Raw genomic sequence first — 21,477 nt, 5'->3', positions numbered from 1 at the left:
ATTGAAAATGCGACTCTGAATGACTGCCTTGTTTCCAAGAGTGTGTTGTGTTTGTGCTTCTGACACCACTAGAGAACATATCCTCCCTCTCCCTGGCCAACCCCACAGTCAAGACCACTTCCTTTTGTGTGCCATTAGTAGCCACAGGGGTGATCTTTTGTGTAAGAATTGCTGCTTATCAATGAAGTAGCCCCAAACACAATGAGGAGGATATTCACAGCCTGAAAATGTGCTAGAAAATAAAATTTAACCCTACTGTGCTTGTCCCAGCCAGCTGGGTTTTGTCAACAGGAACCCGAGGGGGAGTGGACCTGAATGAGAGACAAATCAGACACAAGGAAGGAGACCAAGACAGGATTCTGATCAAGGTCTCAAACTTTATTTTTTGCACAGCCGCTTATATAGTGATTAAAAATGGTAGCTAACGTAAGCAGGGCTGTTAGGCTGCTAGGTTACTAAACTACAAGATGTACGTTACAAGAAGGTTATGGGTGGGTGATTTTCAATGAAGGGTAGGTAGTATGTACTGCCAAAGAGGATATCAAGACTGACCAACCTGCATGGATGAGATATCACAGAAACCAAACATTCTTTTCAGTTAAGCACTATAGGTTTTTTCATGTAACAATATGACAGCCATTTGATTCCCGTCACTGTGCTGTTTGACTTTGGAGTGGAGAATGAAGGTCTTGTCTAGGGCAACTGTATTCATTCAAAACACACATGCAAATGAATATCTACGTAAGTAAATGAGTGAATGAATGAATGAATGAATCAATCAATCAATCAATCAATTCTTTTGGGAGAGCTGCTGACTCATCTGGCCAGGCTCCAATGAGAGAGTGCCTGGCCCTGAAGAAGATGACCTTCAGCCAACAGCTCTACAACCAGCTCCGGAACCACTTGGGGCCCTGCTCTCAGACCAGGACTTGGATCTCATGAAAAAGTTCCTGACCTGGGGAGTCTGATGAACATGGAAGATGGCCTCAAGCAGGAGTTTTTCCATGACACACTTTCCCCCATCCCCCAACCCAACACTGCTATAGACCCTTCCTTGTTCTCCACATAGCCTGCCTATTTGGAGTGGCAGGCCCTGAAGCACTCCACCAGCCCTTGGGTCCAGGTTACAGCCAGCATGGGGAGGAGACCTGAAGGAGACCAGCTTGCACCTCACCACCACAAACCACGGGGCCTCAGCTGACAGCCAAGGGCCCAGGCTTTAACCTCCAGCTCTGAAATTCCAGCCACCCAGCCTCATCCAACTCAGCTCCTCCACCTTCGGCTACCATACCTGACTCAGAATGCTTCCTCTGAGCCTTTCCATGTTTTCTTTCCCTACACTTTCATTTGTAAGCTTGTAGAGTTAAATGATTATTTCCTTGTGGAAGGCAAAATAAAGAAACTAAAATGAAATAAACTCTATCCTGCCTCAAGCATGTGGCAGTCTCCTTTCTGCAAACCTTCCATGGGGGAACCCACCAACCAGGCCCAGAGGGTTCAGCTTCTTCATATTACCGAGGACACCTTAGAGGGGCCTCAGGAGTTTAGTGATTATCCACCTTGACACATAAATGCAGGAACACATTGTCCTAAGCGCTATGTGTATCATAGTCATTTCTATATGGAAGGTATCTAGGAACAATCGACTATTTGATAGGATTACCTAGTTCATGTACAGTGCTGAACCATTCAGACACCTGAAGCTGTTAGGAACAACCACATAACAGAATTTGAATGCACACATGCTTTCATTGTACTTGGTTGGATACATAGGGAGGGATTGCCACAACCACAACAGGGGTGTATTTATTTAAAAGCGACTAGGAAAATGCCACAGTGCTTTGACCAAGTCGGGGACAGACAGATCAGAGGGAACAACTCTGCCCTACTGGAGATTAAGCAAGGAAGCAGTGTTGCCAACATTAATCATGCTCATTCCATCATAGGTCTTCATTGTAAGGAGGTGGGAGGCTTTCTTCTTTTATCTCACACCTGACAGGTCCTGGTTGACTTGAGTGAGGAGCTATGCTCATCATTGGCCAGCCTTGGGCATGTCCAGACCTGCTTAGCCTATAGCCCTAGAAGGTACCTGACTGCCACCCCAAGGCAAGAGCCGAGAAACACCAGTCAACATAGGGAAACATGAGGAAGAACAATTTTTTGTTTTGAGGAATAGTCAGGCTTGCTTGCCATGCTAGCACGAGTGAGACTGAGGCAAGAGGAGTGAGAGCTTGAGGCCAGCCTAGAGCACATTGCTAAACGTTAAAAATAATATTTTTTCTCTTATTGTTGTTTCAAATCACCAAATTCTCAGTATTTGATGGGCAGCAGGTCAAAAGTGGTCACTAACGATTAGGATGTGGCTGCTAGAACAAGCTGTCAAGACATCTCTTCTTGTCTTGGTACACTGTGTTAGTTTCTGGGTGGGTGGCAGAAGAAGGCAGAAGGCAAGATTCAAAGCTAGCCAGCTAGCTGGGCACTGGTAGCTCATGCCTGTAATACAGGATATCCAGGAGGCTAAGATCTGCACATTGGTGTCCAAAGCCAAACTGGGGAGGAAAGCTCAAGAGACTCTTCACTCCAATGAAATATTCAGAAAAGGCTGGAAGGCAGAAAATTAGCCTTGAGCAAGAAGAAGCTCAGGGACAGTGCCAGGGCCCTGAATTAAAGCCCCAGGACTGGAACCACAATACAAACATATCAAATAAATATACCCACCAAGTTTCCTGGTTCTCCCTAGGAGGTGGACAATTGGAAAGTGTTCTTCCTACAGTTACAGTCAGCAAAGTCTGCCCCCTGTTGGCCACAGGGGGCTCCAGGACCATTTTGGCCACCAGAATCCTAGGATGTTTAAGTCCTCTCAATGAAACAACCTGTGCAAGTCTCTGGAGGCTCCTACCTGTAAACTTATCTACACAGGAGGCTGAGCTCCGAGGATCATGGTTGGAAGCCAGCCCAGGTAGGAAAGTCTGTGAGACTCTCATCTCCAGTAAACTGCTCAAAAATAACTGAAAGCAGCACCTCAGGCTCAGGGAAAGGGCCTGGGCCCCAATTCAAGTGCCAGGACTAGAAACCAACCCACTAAGCAAAACGAACCAGCAGACAGGAAGCCAGGCTGGTGGTATGGCTCAAATGGCAGAGTACCAGCTGAGCCACATGCAAGGCCTTGAGTTAAAGCCACAGTGCTGCCACAAAACCCACATACCCCACCAAAAAACAAAACCCAAAACAAAGCCAATAAGCAACAGCCAATAAAACCCAGAGAAACAAACAGAAAACTAAACAGTTGCTACAAAGATTTGCTTTGCTGTGTAGACATAACTTGTAGGAATGGAAAACACCAGAGTGACAACAGCCATGGCACTTAAAGTGGCTGATACACTTTATGGGCTCAAGTCCCAGGCTGTCTGTTCCCACCCTCCCCCTATCCTGGACTTGAGAGGCTACTTGTGCAATGCTCCCTTTCCACGTAGCTCAGTGCCTGCTTCCCTTAGCCCATCAATCCACTCTGCGCCATGTCCATTTCTCTAGTGGGATATCTGGTGGGTCAAGTTCCATCTCATCCTTCTCCTTCAAGATATTCTTGCTGGGTCTCACTGGCTTAGGCTTCTGGATGATTGGTTTTCCATGAGCCTCCCTAACTATAAAGATTTTTGAAAGTTCGGTCTAGAAGGGAGCATGATGCCCTCCCCTCCCCTTCCCCTGCTCTCCTCCATAGGCTTTTGTTCAGACTCCCCCTGAGGGAATCATGTGATCACCGCTGTCCAGCTCCTGAGCATGAGTCAGCAAAGTGCCCCAGGCTTGGAGGTCACTTCCTGCTGCTCTGAGTCCACGCCCTCCTTCCCCCTGGTCCCGCCTCCCGTGCCCAGTGACAGGTTCCCTGGGTTCCAAGACAATTCCGGATCCACCCTGGCCACGCCTCCTCCTCACCCTCCCTTATATAATCCCTCTGCTCCACCTCAGGAGGCAAAGGCCTCTCAGCCAGCCCCCATCTCCTGCAGCTGGGCCAGCGGGCAGGCAGGCGAGTTGGCTGCTGTTTGTCTCTCCTAGGGCTCAGCTCTGCCCAGCGATTCGCTTTGTCTTGGGGACTCTTCGCAGTGTAGGCAACTCTCCTGAACTTGGGCCGCTGACTGGGTTTCCAGTGCGTGCTGCGCGGGTGTCTCCGGGGCTCTCCTCCTGCAGACATGGCGGCCTCCTCCTCCGCCACAGCCGGGAAACAGAGGATTCCTCAAGCAGCCAAGGTCAAAAACAAAGCTGCAGCTCCCGTTCAGATCACTGCCGAGCAACTGCTCCGAGAAGCCAAAGAACGAGAGCTCGAACTTCGGCCGCCTCCGCCTGCACAGAGGATCGCGGACCAGGAAGAACTCAGTGACTACAAGCTGAGGAGAAGGAAGACTTTCGAAGACAACCTCAGGAAAAACAGGACTGTGCTGAGGAACTGGATCAAATACGCCAGGTGGGAAGAAAGTCTAAAGGAGATCCAAAGGGCTCGGTCCATCTACGAGCGTGCTTTAGATGTGGACTATGGCAACATCCCCCTCTGGCTGAGCTACGCAGAAATGGAAATGAAGAATCGCCAGGTCAACCATGCCCGGAATGTGTGGGAGCGGGCCGTCACCACGCTGCCGCGAGTCAGCCAGTTCTGGTACAAGTACACGGCCATGGAGGAGATGCTGGGGAACATTGCCGGTGCCCGGCAGGTGTTTGAGCGCTGGATGGAATGGCAGCCCGAGGAGCAAGCCTGGCACGCCTACATTAACTTGGAGCTGAGATACAGAGAGGTGGAGCGGGCACGCACCATTTATCAACGATTTGTTCTTGTGCACCCGCACGTGAAGAACTGGATCAAATATGCCCGCTCCGAAGAGAAGCAGGCTGCCTTTGCCCATGCCCGCCAAGTGTATGAGAGAGCTGTGGAGTTCTTTGGAGAAGAACACATGGATGAACGCCTTTTCGTTGCGTTTGCCAAGTTTGAGGAAAACCAGAAAGAAGTGGAGAGGGCCCGAGTCATCTACAAGTATGCCTTGGACAGAATTCCCAAACACCGGGCCCAGGAGCTCTTGAAAAGCTACACCATCTTTGAGAAGAAGTTTGGTGACAGGCCGGGTATTGAAGCTCTCATCGAGAGCAAATGCAGGGCCAAGTATGAAGCAGAAGTGAGGGCTAATCCGCTCAATTTCGATGCCTGGTTTGATTACTTGCGCCTGCTGGAAAGCCACGCAGAAGCGGAAACAGTGCGAGAGGTTTATGAGAGAGCCGTGGCCAACGTCCCCCCCAGTGAGGAGAAGAGGCACTGGAAGCGCTACATCTACCTCTGGGTCCACTATGCGCTCTATGAAGAACTGGAGGCAAAGGATCCCGACAGGACCAGACAGGTGTATCAGGCCTCTTTGCAATTAATTCCTCACCGCAAGTTCACATTTGCCAAAATGTGGCTCTATTACGCCAAATTTGAAATACGACAGAAAAATGTACCATTTGCCAGGAGAGTTTTGGGGACTTCCCTGGGCAAATGTCCAAAGAACAAGTTGTTCAAAGGCTACATAGAGCTGGAACTGCAGCTGCGAGAATTCGACAGATGCCGGAAGCTTTACGAGAAGTGGCTGGAATTTGCACCTGAGAATTGTGCCTCGTGGATTCAGTTTGCGGAAGTAGAGACACTCCTTGGGGATCTGGAGAGAGCCCGGGCGATTTATGAGTTAGCCATCAGCCAGCCACGCTTAGACATGCCAGAGGTGCTTTGGAAATCGTACATCGACTTTGAAATGGAGCAGGAAGAAACGGAGAGACCACGAAACCTTTACCGACGCTTGCTCCAGCGCACGCAACACGTCAAAGTATGGATCAGCTGGGCTCGCTTTGAGTTGTCTACAGGAGAAGAAGGAAGTGTGGCTAGATGCAGACAGATCTATGAGGAGGCTAACCAAACCATGAGGAACTGTGAAGACAAGGAAGACAGGCTGCTGCTGCTGGAATCTTGGAGGAGCTTCGAAGATGAATTTGGGACAGTATCAGAGAAGGACCGAGTAAACAAACTCATGCCAAAGAAAGCCAAGAAGAGAAGAAAGGTCCAGACTGACTATGGGTCTGAGGCAGCCTGGGAAGAATACTATGACTATATCTTCCCAGAAGACGCAGCCGCCAACCTAGCTAACCTCAAGCTCCTGGCCATGGCCAAACATTGGAAGAAACAACAACAGGAGAAAGGAGGCTGCCGAGCAACGTGCTCATGAGGACATGAAGGAGAGTGCAGTTCCAACATTCCTGCAAAGCAAGAAGCATTGGGCATTGTGGTTCTCTTTGGTCTTGTGGTTTATAAACTTCCTTTGGGACTCTTCGCCCCTGGAACTTTACCTATCTTTCACTAGAAAGCTTTCAAAGCTTTGACAGGTATATTTGTTAATGGTTTCACAGAGACGTTTTGGATTAGTCAGGGGTGGGGAGTTTTGAGTGAAAGAATTTTTCACCACTGAATGAAAATCTAAAAGAGAAAGAAACTCTTCCCGAATAAGGCTGCTGAAGCTCTGCCAACTTGAGCAGCTGAGACACTGTCTCATGCTCACTGTACATCTTACACGCTGACATCTGGAGCTAAAAGGAGGGTTTTTTGGACAGTAGACATGCAGAATGAATCCTAGCTCCTCAGGAGACTGAGATGTGAGGATCGAGGTTCAACGCTAAGCCAGACAGGAAAGTGTGTGAGAGCCTTATCTCCAATCAACCACCAGAAAATTGGAAGTGGCACTGTGGCTCAAGTAGTAGAGTGCTAGCCTTGAGCTGATGAGCTCAGGGACAGCTGCCAGGTCCAGAGATCAAGTGCCATGACCGACACACATACACTCACACACACAAACACACACACACACACACACACACACGCACACAGAAAGAAAGAAAAGGCAAAGCTCCCATGGATGCTCTGAGGTTGAAGATCAAGCATAAAATTCCATGGGGACCACCTTCTCCTCCAGCACCGAGGAACATGATGTTGAAGGCAAGAAGAGGAGTTAGCAGTAGATACTCCTCTCTTCCCGCTCAGTGCACTTTGTCCAGAACCCTAATGACGCAAGTGAGGGGGGTACACTCTGTAAATGGTCAGCATGAAATCATATCTGGGTGCCAGCTCCCAGGGCTAATTTTCATTATAAGACATAGAAGGATTGAAAATATGGCTCTGAATGACTGCCTTTTTGCCAAGAGTGTGTTGTGTTAGTGCTTCTGCCACCATGTGGCACTTAGAGAACATACCATCCCTCTCCCTGCCCAGCCCCACAGTCAAGACCACTTCCTTTTGTGTGCCATTAGTAGTCACAGGGGTGATCTTTTGAATAAGAATGGCTGCTTATCAATGAGGTAACACCAATCACAATGAGGAGGATGTTCTCAGTGTGAAAATGTGCTAGCAAGTGAAACTTTCCCCTGCTGTGCTGTTAGACTTTGGAGTGGGGAAAAGATGGTCTTGTTTAGGGGAACTGTTTGTATTCAAATGGTTGATTCAAATCACACATGCAAATAAATACATAACAACCTATGTAAGTAAATGAATGAATCAGTCAATAAATGCTTTTTGAAAGATCTGCTGACTCACAAGCCCCTGTGTCCCAGGGAAGTTGGAAATTGATCTGATCCACAAGGTTTGCAAGGACCCCTCCCTTGGGGATGCCAAGTGAGAAAATCTGGCCAGGCTCCAAGGACAGAGTGCCTGGCCCTGAAGAAGATGACCTTCAGCCAATGGCTCTACAACCAGCTCCGGAAACCCCTTGGGGCCCTGCTCTCAGACCAGGACTTGGATCTCATGGGAAAGTTCCTGACCTGTTCCCTGGGAGTCTGATGGCCTCAAGCAGTACTTGTTCCATGAGACACCTCCCCCTCCCCTGCAACTCCTCACCCTCTACCCCAGCCATAGAGCCTTCCTTTTTCCCCACAGGGCCTGCCTTTTCTGAATGGCACACGCGGAAGCACCCACCAGCCCTGGGGTCTAGGTTACAGCCATCCAGGGGACAAGACCTGAAGGAGACCGGCTTGCACCTCACCACCACAAGCTTGGGGGCCTTAGCTGGGGGCTGGGGCTTCAGCCTCCAGCTATGAAGTTCCAGCCACCCAGCTTCATGCAGACTTGGCTCCTCCATCCAGAGCGGCCTTCAACCACCACACCTGACTCAGTACACTTCCTCTGCATCCTTCCATGTTTTCTTTCTTTACATTTTGATTTGTAAGCTTGTAGAATTAAATGACTGTTTCCTTGCGGAAGGCAAAATAAAAAAAATGAAATTAAATAAAATATTTCATGCCTGAAACATGCGGTGGTCTCCTTTCAGTGATTTTCTCATGAGGGAATCTATCAACCAGGCCCAGAGGGTTGGGCTTCTTTATTTTTACTCAGGGCACATTAAAGAGGAGCTGGGGAGATTACCCATAATCCTCCTTACACATGAATGCAGGAATACATTGTCCCAAGTGCTTTGTGTATCCTAGTCCTTTCTTTCTATATAGAAGATATCTAGGTACAATCAATTAACTAATAGGATTACTTAGTTCATGTAGAGTGCTGACCCATTGACCAGGGTGGACATCGGCGCTCAGACAACCACATAAGAGACTTTAGATGGACACCACATGCTTTTATTGTACTTGGTTGGGTACCTAGGAAGGGATTGCCACAACCACAGCAGGTGTGTATTTATTTAGAAGCTACTAGGAAAATGCCACAGTGCTTTGACCAATTCGGGGAGAGGCATATCCGAGGAAACAACTCTGCCCAACTGGAGATTAATTAAGCAAGGAAGTAGTGTTGGCAACATTAACCCTGCTCATTCCATCTTAGGTCTTCACTGTATGCTGCTGGGAGGCTTTCTTCTTTTATGTCCCATCTGACAGGTACTTGCCCTGTGCCTGGTTGACTTGAGTGAGGAGCTGTGACCCAAACATGGCTTCTGCTCATCATTGGCCAGCTCTGTGCATGTCCAGACCTGCTTACCCTACAGCCCCAGCAGGCACCTGACTGCTGCTCCAAGGCAAGTGCCGAGTAAGACCAGTCAACTTAGGGAAGCAAGAGGAAGAACATTTTTTGGTTTTGAGGTGTAGTTGGGCTTGCTTGCCATCCTAGCACTAGTGAGACTGAGACAAGAGAAGTGAGAGCTTGAGGCCAGCCTGGCCCACATTGATAAATGTAAAAAACACAAAACAAAAACACACAAGAAAAAACCCACCCTTTTTTCTGTTACTGTTGTTTCAAATTACCAAATTCTCAGTGTTTGATGGCAGCAGGTCAAAAGTGGTCACTAACGATTAGGATGTGGCTGCTAGAACAAGCTGTCAAGCCATCTCCTCTTGTCTTGGTGCACTGTGTTAGTGTCTGTGTGGGTGGCAGGAAAAGGCAGAAGGCCGGATTCAAAGCTAGCCAGCTAGCTGGGCACTGGTGGCTCAAGCCTGTAATACAGGATATCCAGGAGGCTGAGATCTGCGCATTGGGGTTCAAAGCCAACTACGGTAGGAACGTTCATGAGACTCCTACCTCTAATGAAATTTTCAGAAAAAGCTGGAAGTTGGATCTGTGGCCGAGAGGCTGAAAATTAGCCTTGAGCCAAATGAATCCCAGGGACAGTGCCCCAGGCCTGAATTCAAGACCCAGGACTGGAACCAGGATATATACATATCAAATAAATATACCCAGCAAGTTTCCTGGTTCTGCCTAGGAGGGGGACAACTGGAAACTCTTCTTCCCACAGTAGCAATGAGCAACGTCTGCCCCCTATTGGCCACAGGGGATTGGCTCCAGGACCATTTTGGCTACCAGAATGCTAGGATGCTTAGTCCTTTCTCTAAAACAATGTGTGCATGGCTCTGGTGGCTCCTACCTGTGAACTTACCTACCCATGAGGCTGAGCTCTGAGGATCATGGTTGGAAGCCAGCCCAGGTAGGAAAGAAAGTCTGTGAGACTCTCATCTCCAGTAAACTGCTCAAAAATAACTGAAAGCAGCACCTCAGGCTCAGGGACAGGGCTCAGGCCTCAATTCAAGTGCCAGGACTGGAAACTAACCCACAAAGCAAAATGAACCAGCAGACAAGAAGCCAGGCGGGTGGAATGGCTCAAATTGCAGAGGACCAGCTGAGCCATGTGCAATGCCTTGATTTAAAGCCACAGTGCTGCCACAAAACCCATATAACCCACCAAAAAAAAACAAAAACAGGGCTGGGATGTAGCTCAGTGGCAAAGCACCTGCCTAGCAAGTGCAACATCCTGGGTTCGATCCCTAGTAATAAAATACCAAAGACAAAAAAAAATTGTTAAAAAAAAAACCCAAAACTAAAACAGAACCAAAACAAAAGCAATAAGCAACAGCCAATAAAACACAGTGAAACAAACTAAACCAAACAGTTGGTACAAAGATTGGCTTTGCTGTGTGGACATAACTTGTGGGAATGAAAAATACCAGAGTGACAACAGCCATGGCACTTCAAGTGGTTGATACACTTATCGGCTCAAGTCCCAGACTGTCTTTTCCCACTCTCCCCCTATCCTGGACTTGAGGGGCTACATATGCAATACTCCCTTCCCACAGCCCGGTAGCTCGGTTCCTGCATCCTTCTTTCACATTCTTTCCTGTCTGCCTCAAAGGTTTTCTTCTCTCTCAGCCTTCACTTCACATCCACCCATCCTTTCCACCTCAAACCTTCTCTTCTCCCCCAACACTACCTCCTCTCTACTCTCTCCTTCACCTGTACCTTTCTATTCACATCTATCCTTGCCCTCTTTCTCCAACCTTTCTTTTCTCTTCACCCTTCCCTTTTTGAATCACTCCTCTCTTTCCCTTCCACCCTTCCTTTCCTATGTATCATTCCATTCATCCTTCCTTTTCTGCTCTACACTTCACTTCCCCTCCAAACTTCCATGCTCCCACCACACTTCTCCTCAACTTCCATCTTCCCCTTCATCCTCTCCCATTCCTGTCACCTTCTACCCTTCCCATCTGCCTCCATTTTCCCTTCTGTCTCTATCCTTATACTTCTAACTTTCTATTCTACTTCAGCACTACCCTAGGCCTTCTATGTTTCTCTTATCCTCACACTCTTTCCTTCTCTCATAAGTCTGATATCAGGGCCTGAAAGGGCTTCTGATGGTTGCTCTGGGAGAGATGACTGAGGATGATCTTCTCCATGGCAGGGAGCTCATTAAACTCAAGCTAGATTTTCTCCCTCTGGTCCCCTAGTGAGGAGTCCTATAAACCTTGTGGATCAGATCAGTCTCCAAGTTCCTGGAGACATACCGTCTTGTGAGTCAGCAACTCTCCAAAATGAATTTATTCATTTATTGATTCACTCATTTACTTACATAGGTACTTATTTGTATGTGTATTTTCAATCAATACAAACAGTTGCCCTAAACAAGACCTCCTTTTCTCCACGTCAAAGTCAAACAGAACAGTAGGGGAAAGTTTCACTTGCTAGCACATTTCCAGACTGTGAACACTCTCCTCATTGCAACTGGGGTTATTTCATTGATAAGCAGCCATTCTTATGCAAAAGATCACCCCTGTGACTACTAATGGCATACAAAAGGAAGTGGTTTTGATTATGGGGTTGGGCAGGGAAAGGGAGGGTAAGTCCTCTAAGTGCCACATGGTGGCAGAAGCACAAACACAGCACACTCCTAACAAAGGAAGTCATTCAAGGTTGCATTTTCAATCCCCCCTAATTTTTTTTTTATAATAGAACCTATCAGTGGTATTTGGCACCCACATTTCTGTGCAATTTTGATCATTTATAAGCTCTCCCCCATGACTTGTTACATTAGGGTTCTGGACAAATTTCAATGAGTCAGAAGAGATGAGTATGTACTCCTTCCTCTTTCTCCTTCCTATCCAAAGGTGATTGAGAATAATGCTACCATGCTCTTTTTCTACAAGAGGAAGAGGTGAGTTGAGGGGGCTATTCGCCCAGGGAGAGCAAAAATTCCACCTTCTTTGTGTGGAAAGCCCCACAATGCTTTCTGGCTAAATCCTGGTTACACAGGGGATCATTTGTAGGGGGAGAAGGATGAGAGTAAGGTACCATAACAGGTCCTTGGTTGTGAATGTGTATATGCGTATATGCAAAAGAGTCTTAGGATGCAGGGGTGAAAAAGAAGAAAGCTGAAAGTAAAGTGTAGAAGTAAATCTTCTGCTCCACCTTAAAATGGGTACTGGAGACCATTAGAGATTCAATTGGTGGCAAGACCAGTTTGGCCAACAGGAGTTTGGCCAGGGAGGGACAGGGGTAATTCTGTTTCATGTGGGAAAGTGGATAATCTGCTCATCTCCTGACCTCTCCTGAAAGTGTCCTCAGTATATATAGCGAAGCTGGAACCCTTGGGCCAGGTTGTTGGGTTCTCTGAGATTGTGTCCTTATTGAGATCTGAAATTTAGGTGATAACTGCTGAAGGCTGACCCCAGATGTCTTTTGCAAAATTTGACTGTCTTGCTGTTAAGCGACAATGCCCCAGCTAATCAGGAACATAGAAAGATTGAAAATGCGACTCTGAATGACTTCTTGGGTCTGAGATTGGGAGCATGAAAAATAGATGGGTTTACACCACCAACCTTGGTGCTTTTGTTCAGGTTTGGAACTTAATAGGAAGTGACTTGTTCACACGTTCTTCCAATCATCCAATTCTCTGCCCCTCTCAACACTGCCTGCTAGGCTCAGCAAAGGAGGCTAAGATTCATCTTTGTTCTACATAGGGCGTTTATTCATTCCAAGCATAATTTAGCATCATCTGTGTATTCTTCCACACTCAAGAACCTTACTTGACCACTGGGTCTAATAGATGCTGACCTCCTTGTCCAGAGGACACTTAGGGAAATGTCAATGTTATGAAGAGCAGGAGTTGCTTCTGACAATTCCCTAATCTCCTAAGTTGGGCTATCTGTACCCTCTGTGTTGCTACCATTGTCTAAAGTTGCATTCTCTTGTATAATGAGTTCTGAGGCTGCAGCCGCTTCCATTATGCCACACGATAAAAATAAAGTCTAAATGGGGTGCAAATGGCTCATGCCTGCAATCCAAGGTAATCAGAAGGAAAGCTAGCCCACGCAAGAAAGTCTATGACATTCTTATTTCCACTTAACTATAGGTAGAGATGTGGCTCCAGTGGTAGAGTGCTAGCCTTAAGCAGAACAAGCTCAGGGATAGCACTCAGGCCCTCAGGTCAAGTCCCACAGCCGACAGAATTACAAATAATTAAAAGTAATAAAGCCTGGGAATAAAAGAAACAGCAGGAGGAGAGACAGACTGCTGTACTTGCCAACTTTTGACATCATGCCTCTCCTCTGAGACCTTCATGGTTCCACATTCTCCTGGGAGAAGATGCTACCTGCTCCTTCAGTTTACTGAGGAAGGCCCACCTGCCTTCTAAAGCTGATTCACCCTGGCTTCACACCCCACCCTGTCTCTCATGCATCCTCCCCAGCACTTCCATGGGATGCTCTGCTTCCCAGTAACCCCTGCTGAAGCTGCTGTTGAAATAGGTTTCCTTTCTGAACTGCAACACCCATTTCTCCAGCAACTAAGGATTCTGCAGAGAAATTCCAGCTGCCTGAGTGCCCTCCCAGAGATTCTGCTTACCTGCTTGGGTTGTGTCTGTGTTCTCTCCCTTGCCATGCTGATCAAACTATCCAATTGGTAAAAACCACAGAAACAGTGGGGGTCTCTTGAGGCTCCCAGTCTGCCTGAGTGAACCTGGGGTGCCAGAGATAGATGCTTTCAAAGGCCTGTTTTGCATCCGATGTAAGCATCACTTCTGTCTCTGAGAGCTGGTGTTTGGTCTCCCACGGGTGGGTGGACCACCTGCCTCAGAGTAGCTGCAGGAACCTACCCTACTGGCTGCTTTTCTTCTCTTCAGCCCAGCCTGCCTCCAGTCCCAGGAAGCACCATATGGCCCTCCCATTGCCAGCACTGCCCCAGAGGCTGTAAAGTTTATCAAGGAGCTCAAAATTACAATGTGTACAAAACCACTTGTGCAGTTCTATTTCATGAAAGGGAGATTACAATTTCAAAATATCTGGGAGGAAGAATTTTGAAAGTAATTACCAACAAGTAATGGAACGTTTATCTTAAGTAGCAGGTATGCTACATAATCAAAATTGTTCATTACTCTCTCTCTGTATATGTATATATACATATATATAACCAAATGTATAAGGTATTTATTGTATAATCAATATAATGTATCCAACAGCCTTCTGTATCCAATAAATGGGTATAATTGTGGTCAACCAAAACCAAAATAAAGCTGGGCACTGGTATCTCACACCTGTGATCCTAGTTACTCAGGAGGCTAAGATCTGAGGATCATAATTTAAATTGAGCCCAGGCATGAAAATCTGTGAGACTCTTAGGTCTAATTAACCACCTCAAAGCTGGAAGTGGAGCTATGCCACAAGTAATAGAATTCTAACTTTCAGCAAATATGCTCAGGGACAGTTCCAGGCCCTGAATTCAAGCCCAGGACTAACACACACACCACCTCCAACAACCATAATCAATAACACATAAGAAAACATTAAGAAACCCAGAAAATCTATTGCTCCATTCTTATCCATTCCCCAAATCCTGAATCCATTCCATCCATACAGCTCCTGGCTGATGGCCCCCCATTGGCCTGTTGGCTCAGGAGACTTGAGAACAGAGGGTCCCAATGTGGGGGCAGTAGACTGGGGACACTTGTGCCACCTGGGAACCAACCATGTTTGGAGACAAATTCTCCAATTCCTGCCCTGGCCTAATGAATCCAGGACTCTGGGGGTGGGGCCCAGCTAGTGGGTGTTAACAAGCTCACCATGTGTTTCTAATGCAGGCTGCAGGTTTGAGAACAGCTGAGGTAGAAGAAGGAGCCCAAGAGGGTCTATATAAACCTCCCAGCAGGGCCTCGGCTTGGCTTCCTACTGCCAGCCCGTCAGGGGCTTTGCTCTATCCAACCTGTCATTTTCTAGGCTAAAGCAGGTCTCCAGTAGAAGCTGAAGTTATCGTTTTCTATCTGTGCCAGTGGGTCTCTTGGGCTTCTTTCTATGGACTAGGGGAAGGGATGGGACTGGGAAAAAGTCATACCCCGCTGGGACTGGAGGGGACTCCTAGCTTTTAGGGAAGTCATGAACCTGTAAATGCTGATAAGTGGGGCCTGTCTCCTCCACAGGGACTGGGCCTGCCTCTCCAGGAGAAAGGATTTCTCTAGGAAGGGAGAAGACAAGGGGCTTGAAGACCAGTTGTGCCTTTTATGCCAGAGAATGCTCAGCCTGGCTTCAGCATGGCGTTATGGGCACAGGCCTGAGGCAGGGAGGAGGGTGATTCTGGCAGTCCTTAGCCAAGCAGTCATGAAAGGAGAAAGTACTGCGGGGCAGTGGGTCAAGATATCTCAAGAGTGTGTATATAGTATAGAGTATAGAGTAGGATCCCCGCTGCTAAAGGTGAAAGGGAAGGGAGAAGGTAGCTAGAATTGGAGCAACTTCTGATCTGGAGGGAGGCTAATGTTGGCGTCTGGGTTGGCTGAAGAAAGCCAGGAGAGGCTGCCACCACTGATTCTGTGTAAACTGAACACAGGGGAAATGGGACAGTGGCTTTCTGAGGCTGCCTGGCGTGCATGGTGTGCTTTGGGGGTTGGAAAGTTGGATAGGGAGAAAGATTGTTGGCCTCAGTTACTTAAAAATGGTCTTTCAGCCTCTGTCTAGCTCCAAAAAGGGCTGAACGCTACCGCAGTTACTGAGGCAACATGAAAGAGAGGACCCCCGAAAACGCCTCTCCCAGCCCATGCTTGGGTACTTTGTCTAGAAAGAGTGTTTTTTTTGTGTGTGTGTTTCCTATAAGGCTGGGCTTTGACAAGTCCAGGCTTGTAAAGACCCTTGACTAATCAAGGAGATGGCTGTCACGTGTCAGGAAATAACTTTGTTTGCTTCTGAACTCTTGCTGCCACTGAGCTCTGGTGATGAAGTCTGCCTGGCCTGGTGGCTCAGACAGGCACTGGGAGCCCAGGGCTTGAGTGTGGACTACTGAGCTGTCTGTTCCTATCTTGTCTCGAGTGTGTGAGCCACTGACCAGCTATGACAGGGAGGAAGGGGGCCAGATCCCAGGTCTTGAAGGGCTCCCTGGATAAGGAACAAGAGTGTTGAATGTGCCCAAACTGGACCTCAAATCAGCTAATAAGAGCTCATGATCGGTCTCCTGATATAAGGACAGATCCCAACTTGGGCCATCAGGCCTCTAATGAAGCAGGCCAGGTTATTGGCACTTGAGAAGAAGTGAGCCCTAACATTGGCTGAGTGCTTGGGGCAAAAAGACACAAGTGACTTCATATGTCAGAGCCAGGAGCAGGAAGAACATGAAGGGCCTCTCCCTAGCTCAGGTGGCGGATATTGATGCCTATCTCTGAAAGGAGAACCTGTCAAGCTGTGGTGTGGACAGGCCTGAACGTGCAGACCAGGTTGAGGTTTCTTTGGAATGAGAAGCCGAGGGAAGGGAGAATGGGGAGGCCCACTTACCCAGAGGGCTGAGGAAGGCTAGAATCGTGCTAAGTGTAGGCAGCTGGGTAAATGACATGGGGTGTTTGCAAAGTGCCTGCTCCCAGTGGGGGTAGAGAGTCCATGTGGGCTGCCTGGCCCTCCTGAGCATGTCCGCTGCCCTGTGGATTGTGGATGAGGCTGCTCTGTTCCAGGGAGGTAGAGGCTTTTCTTTGTCCTAGCCCACTTCTTTCTCTATAGTCTCCTCAGGAAGTAGCATCCCCAGAAGGGGCAACTTCCTGTATGGTATTGACAGGAGGGGAAATTTTCTCTGGCAGGTTACTATCTCCAAGAAGCCTTGTCTCCCACTCTCTAGGAGCCTGCTAATGTCAGTCACCCGCCTTCTAATTTCATGTCTTCCTTCCCAGTAAAGCGCCTAACAGTGCATGCCAGCTGGCCTGGGGTCTGGGTCCTTGTGCTCTCTTCAATCTGATTCATTATGTTCCCTTCAGACATACATCCCCTCTCTTCCTCTTAACTATACTGGAAGGACTTTATTTTTGGTCAATCCTGATTTCAACAAAACTCACTTGCTTTTTTGTTGGATCAATTCCTTGTAGAGCTGTTAGATTACTATATATAAAATGGTTTTTCAGGCCTTATTTAGTATTTGGCTTACCACCTTGAACCCCTTGGCCTATGTGAAATGCTTAACCCCAGGCAGGTGATGTAGTTAACTATCTTGAAGGAGTCTGCTTCACTTTGGTTTGAGATCATTTCTCCTGGAGAACTTTGCACCTATCCAGTAATGTCTATGAGGAGGGCCAAACCTCAGCCTTTGAAGCATTCTTCATCGCCAGGGAGCAGAAGTAGAGAGGGATGAGTTTGGCATCAGAGCATCCTGAAACATCTCAAATGATTTCTTGGGCAGAGCCTCCTTTGGCTACCAGGCAGAGAACCACAAGAAGCCAGGATGGAGCATACAGCCTTGGGAGTGGGTGTTAACAGGGATGGTGAAGAGGGGGAAGGAGGCTTCTTGTCAAGGAAGATGTGGGGACTTCTCACCTGTTTACATCAAGACTTTCTGACTAGATTGTCTTAATGAAAACACCACACCCAGAGATGTCAGTTCCTGCAGGTATGAAGCAAGCTATGCCGTGATCTATCTGGGGCGGAGCAGGAGTTGAACTCAGCTTGGTCCATTCCCTTCAGGTGTGCCAAGCTACCTCCTGCTTGGGCAACAGAGCCACCCACTTCTACCAGGTCTAGCAGCACCCTATCTGGAGGCTTTGTCTTTTCCCTTCAAGAATTTCTTTAGTTCTGAACCTAGTAGAAATTCTTGGAAAATGTGCCAAGAATCTTGAGGGCTAGCACCAGGTATAATCCTTGACTCAAAGAGATTAGTACTGACTTGCTGAGCTAGGACTTTGCCCTGCCTTCGCTACTCCCAGTAAAGAGAAGCAAATCCAATACTTGGTTGTATGGACTCAAAGGCCCAATGTCAAATGCATAAACCTGTTCTGTACTGACTTACATCCCTGTTCCCTTGGCCTCATTAACAGGATCAAAGCTTCCAAACCTGTTCTGTTTCTACCCTCTGACTTTTTATTGAGCTAAAGTCTTGGTGACTCCAAAAGTCCTTGCACAATTCAAGAAGCCCAATTGGATCACAATCTGAACCTGACTCTACTCCCTGTCACTCTGAGGATGAGCTGACATGCCTCCCATTGAGATTGATGTCTGGTTCTAAAGACTGCACAGAAGCTCAGCCTTGAGCTCAGGGAGCTACCAGGCACCTGAAAGGGGACACAGCCAGTTCCTGAATCCTACCTGGATGTCCTGAAAGACAAGGACACAAAGCTTAAACTCACATTCTCATTGCTTTGACGATTGCACTGGATGGGTTCTGTGTCTGCCTGCCTCCTGCTTCTGTCATAATGTGGAGGATAGAAGGGGAATGAATGTGTCTGTTGACCTAATATGTTATGAGGAAAAAGGAATCCTGGCAAGATTGAAGCAGATCTGCAGGATTGTGTCTATCCTGTTTGTGGGAAGGAGTCAGACAGCCTAAAAGTGGGAAAGGAGAGGTTAGAACAAGCCAAGGCTTTCCTTTATTAAGAGGAAGTGCTGAGGGCTTCTGTCTTGGAATCCATACCCTACCTGACTGATGGTTTACTCCATTTTCCTTTGGGGCTCAGGTTATGCTGGGTGAGCCCTCTTCAGGCTGCCTACAGCCTCACATTTGGCTTTTTTACTTGCTGAGAACGAAAAGTGGTAAACATTCTTCTGTAAAACTACTTTCCAGCACTTAAAAAAAATTCTCGTGTTTTTCTTCTCCTGTAATTGTAATCCTGTCTTCCATCTAGGTTCCCTAGCTCTTAAGTCAGATGACAGCTGGGTCTATGATGCTGCCCTCTTCACTAGGACGCATGGCTGTCTCATTGGGCCTGCTGTTCCTTGAGTACAGGAGCCAGCTTGCAGTCCACCAGATGAGAATTTTCACAAGTGTCTCTAGGGCCAGCGTGGACAAGGGAAGATAAGAGATCATTGTGGCAGAAGGACACCAGGGTTACTTTAACACTGAGGTAACTGGCTATGGAAGATACTTGCTCAGCTGTCAGCAGGGCTTTCTAGGTCTAACCCACATTTTCTCTTAGTCTTTGCTATGGGCATGAACAACTTTCTCTGCATCTACAATTTCTCCGGACTCCATTGAATTTTTTTCATTCCTTCCTGATCTCTCACCCCTCCCTGATCATTTCTAGTGTGAGTCTTTTGGTGTCTCACAGCTTTACAACCATAATATCTGAAGATCATCAAGCAAAACTCTGGCTTGTTTTCTATCCCTCTGCACAATGAAGATGATGATCCACTGTCTTCTGGCTGCTCATTTCTTGGAGTTAAGGGCATTTTAGTGTATCTATATGCAGATGAGCAAATACTGGGGTCTTGCTTTCTTGGCAGCTCTTAACCTCCTAGGCCTCCCAAGCTTTGACAAAACTATGAAAGTAGTGTCAGGTGTCTTTGAAAGACCATCCTGGCTCAATATTCAGTTGCCTGATAACCTACTTTTCATTCTAGAAGACATGTGAACACTTCCTATTTCCCCCTGCAGAGAGAGAGCCTCCACAGGGAATGGTATGGGGGCCAGTCTCATGGAATATGCATATATATGTATATACATGTGTGTTTATATATACATATATATGTATGATCTCCCTTATATCCTAATAGCTATTATCTCCATAATAGCTAATAGCTCCTGATAGCTACCTGATGTCAAAAAGTTGGGGGTTCCAAGCCATGCTGGAAATCAAAGTATTGCTAGAATTCTGGGACACTGCTTCTTACCTACCAAAATTACTATTTAAGGGATTGGAAACAGATCTGAAGTGGCAGAGTGCCCACCGAGCAAGCAGTACGCCCTGAATTGCAATACTAGTACTGTAAATATTTGTCTGGGGCTTTGGCTGTGCATCCAAACTTAGGAGTTTCCCTACCAAGAAGAGGGAAACAAGGCCAACAGAAAAGATACCACTGACCACTGGTGTATAGCAAAGCCTCAGCAGGAAAACCACAATTGTAGCATGAAAACTAGGGGTGTGTAGAAAAAGGGAAGGCTCTAGACCTCTTGCCTCTTGGCCACAGACAGGACTTGGGGATGCCCCAGGTAGAGAAAATCCACCACCCATGTGGTCCAGGTACCTCTTCTCCACTCTGGGAACATGTCTATCTGAGTGTAGGGATGCTGAATTCTGCACAGTCAGATGTCCTGAGAAGCTGTGTATTCTTTGTATTTTAGCTTGGGAAACTTCTATTAACCTAGCTTCAAGCTCACTAATTCTGGTCCACTGTTACTAAGACCTGGAGGGCTTTTTGAAGTTCTCTTTTATATCACTCATCTGTTCCCTCATGGTGTGACTAATTGTTAGAGGTTTACACATGTTGCTCTCATATTCTGATCATTCAAAAATGTGTCCTCTGATTCTCTTTGGAGTAATTTTCCTAGTAGCATTGACTTCTAAATTTTGGTGAAAGCTAGACATCACCTGTTGGACAGATATTAGCAACTCTTGTTTGTCTTCTGGTGTTCCATTTTTGTAGAAAGATCTATGCACATTTGTCTTGGAATGGGATAAATGTAGTGGTAACTGTAAGGACAGATGCTCAAACCTTTCTCTGGGTTTTCCTAAGAACTCTTGTAATAGCCATTGTCCTGGAGCTTCTGTTGCAATCAGCTGTTGTTCCTGATTTCTCTAGTCAGATGTGGGAGGATGAGATAGCATTTGAAGCCTTAGATCTCAGGATTTTAGTGCCTGTACGATATTTTAGTCTATCTGGGCTCATCGTGTAAGACAAGGGGAGCTGAGCAGGCTGCAGCTGGGTAGTTCTTCTTTCTCTATGATGAGCTCTCAGAATGAGGCCTTCAAGGACAGACCCTCATCATGGAGACTACTAAGATTGTTCAAGATGGCATTCTCTACCTTGCCTGAGATAAGCTCCCTCCAATAGTCAATGCTGACAGGAATAAACCCAATGATGTACTGCCACTGGATTTTCCCACTTTAGCTAGCATTCAGAATTGGCAGTTGTTGCCAACTTAACACATTTTCTCAAGCTACTATTTTCAGCACTTTCTCCATGTGAGCTTCTCTTGGCTGAGTCTATACTTTCCTCAGTGTTGATGACCATTTTCTCTCATATTCAATATAGTGAACTATTTCTTAGACATCTTTTACCAGAAGGCAGGGAATGAAGTGGTGGCTTCAGACTCCTTGCGCATGAGCTAGTAGCCTCTAACTACCTCAAGTAGCAACATGACCCCGAACTGTTCCAACTATTGCCCAGGACCTCTCAGGAATGTGGACTCATTTAAGTCTGAGAAAGCACCTATTGTGGAGGCAGATTTCAATAAGAGGATCCAGCTTCTCAGTATAGCTTCTATCTTGTCCATGGACTGCTGAGAATCCAGGACCATGCTAGCTTTTACTTCCTTGGCCCTAGTCACTG

At 47.1% G+C, this 21,477-nt stretch overlaps 1 protein-coding gene across 1 annotated transcript; it reads left to right on the top strand.

Moving 5' to 3' along the window:
* The first annotated feature begins 4,184 nt into the window (after positions 1-4,184).
* Positions 4,185-6,233, top strand: LOC125343363 (crooked neck-like protein 1). Its single transcript, XM_048335742.1, has one exon. It carries the CDS (start codon positions 4,185-4,187, stop codon positions 6,231-6,233), a length of 2,049 nt encoding a protein of 682 aa, XP_048191699.1.
* Positions 6,234-21,477: the final 15,244 nt, after the last annotated feature.

This window comes from Perognathus longimembris, chromosome 2 (genome assembly GCF_023159225.1).
Source record: "Perognathus longimembris pacificus isolate PPM17 chromosome 2, ASM2315922v1, whole genome shotgun sequence".
Lineage (NCBI taxonomy): Eukaryota > Metazoa > Chordata > Mammalia > Rodentia > Heteromyidae > Perognathus > Perognathus longimembris.
This window is presented reverse-complemented; position numbering and strand designations above follow the sequence as displayed.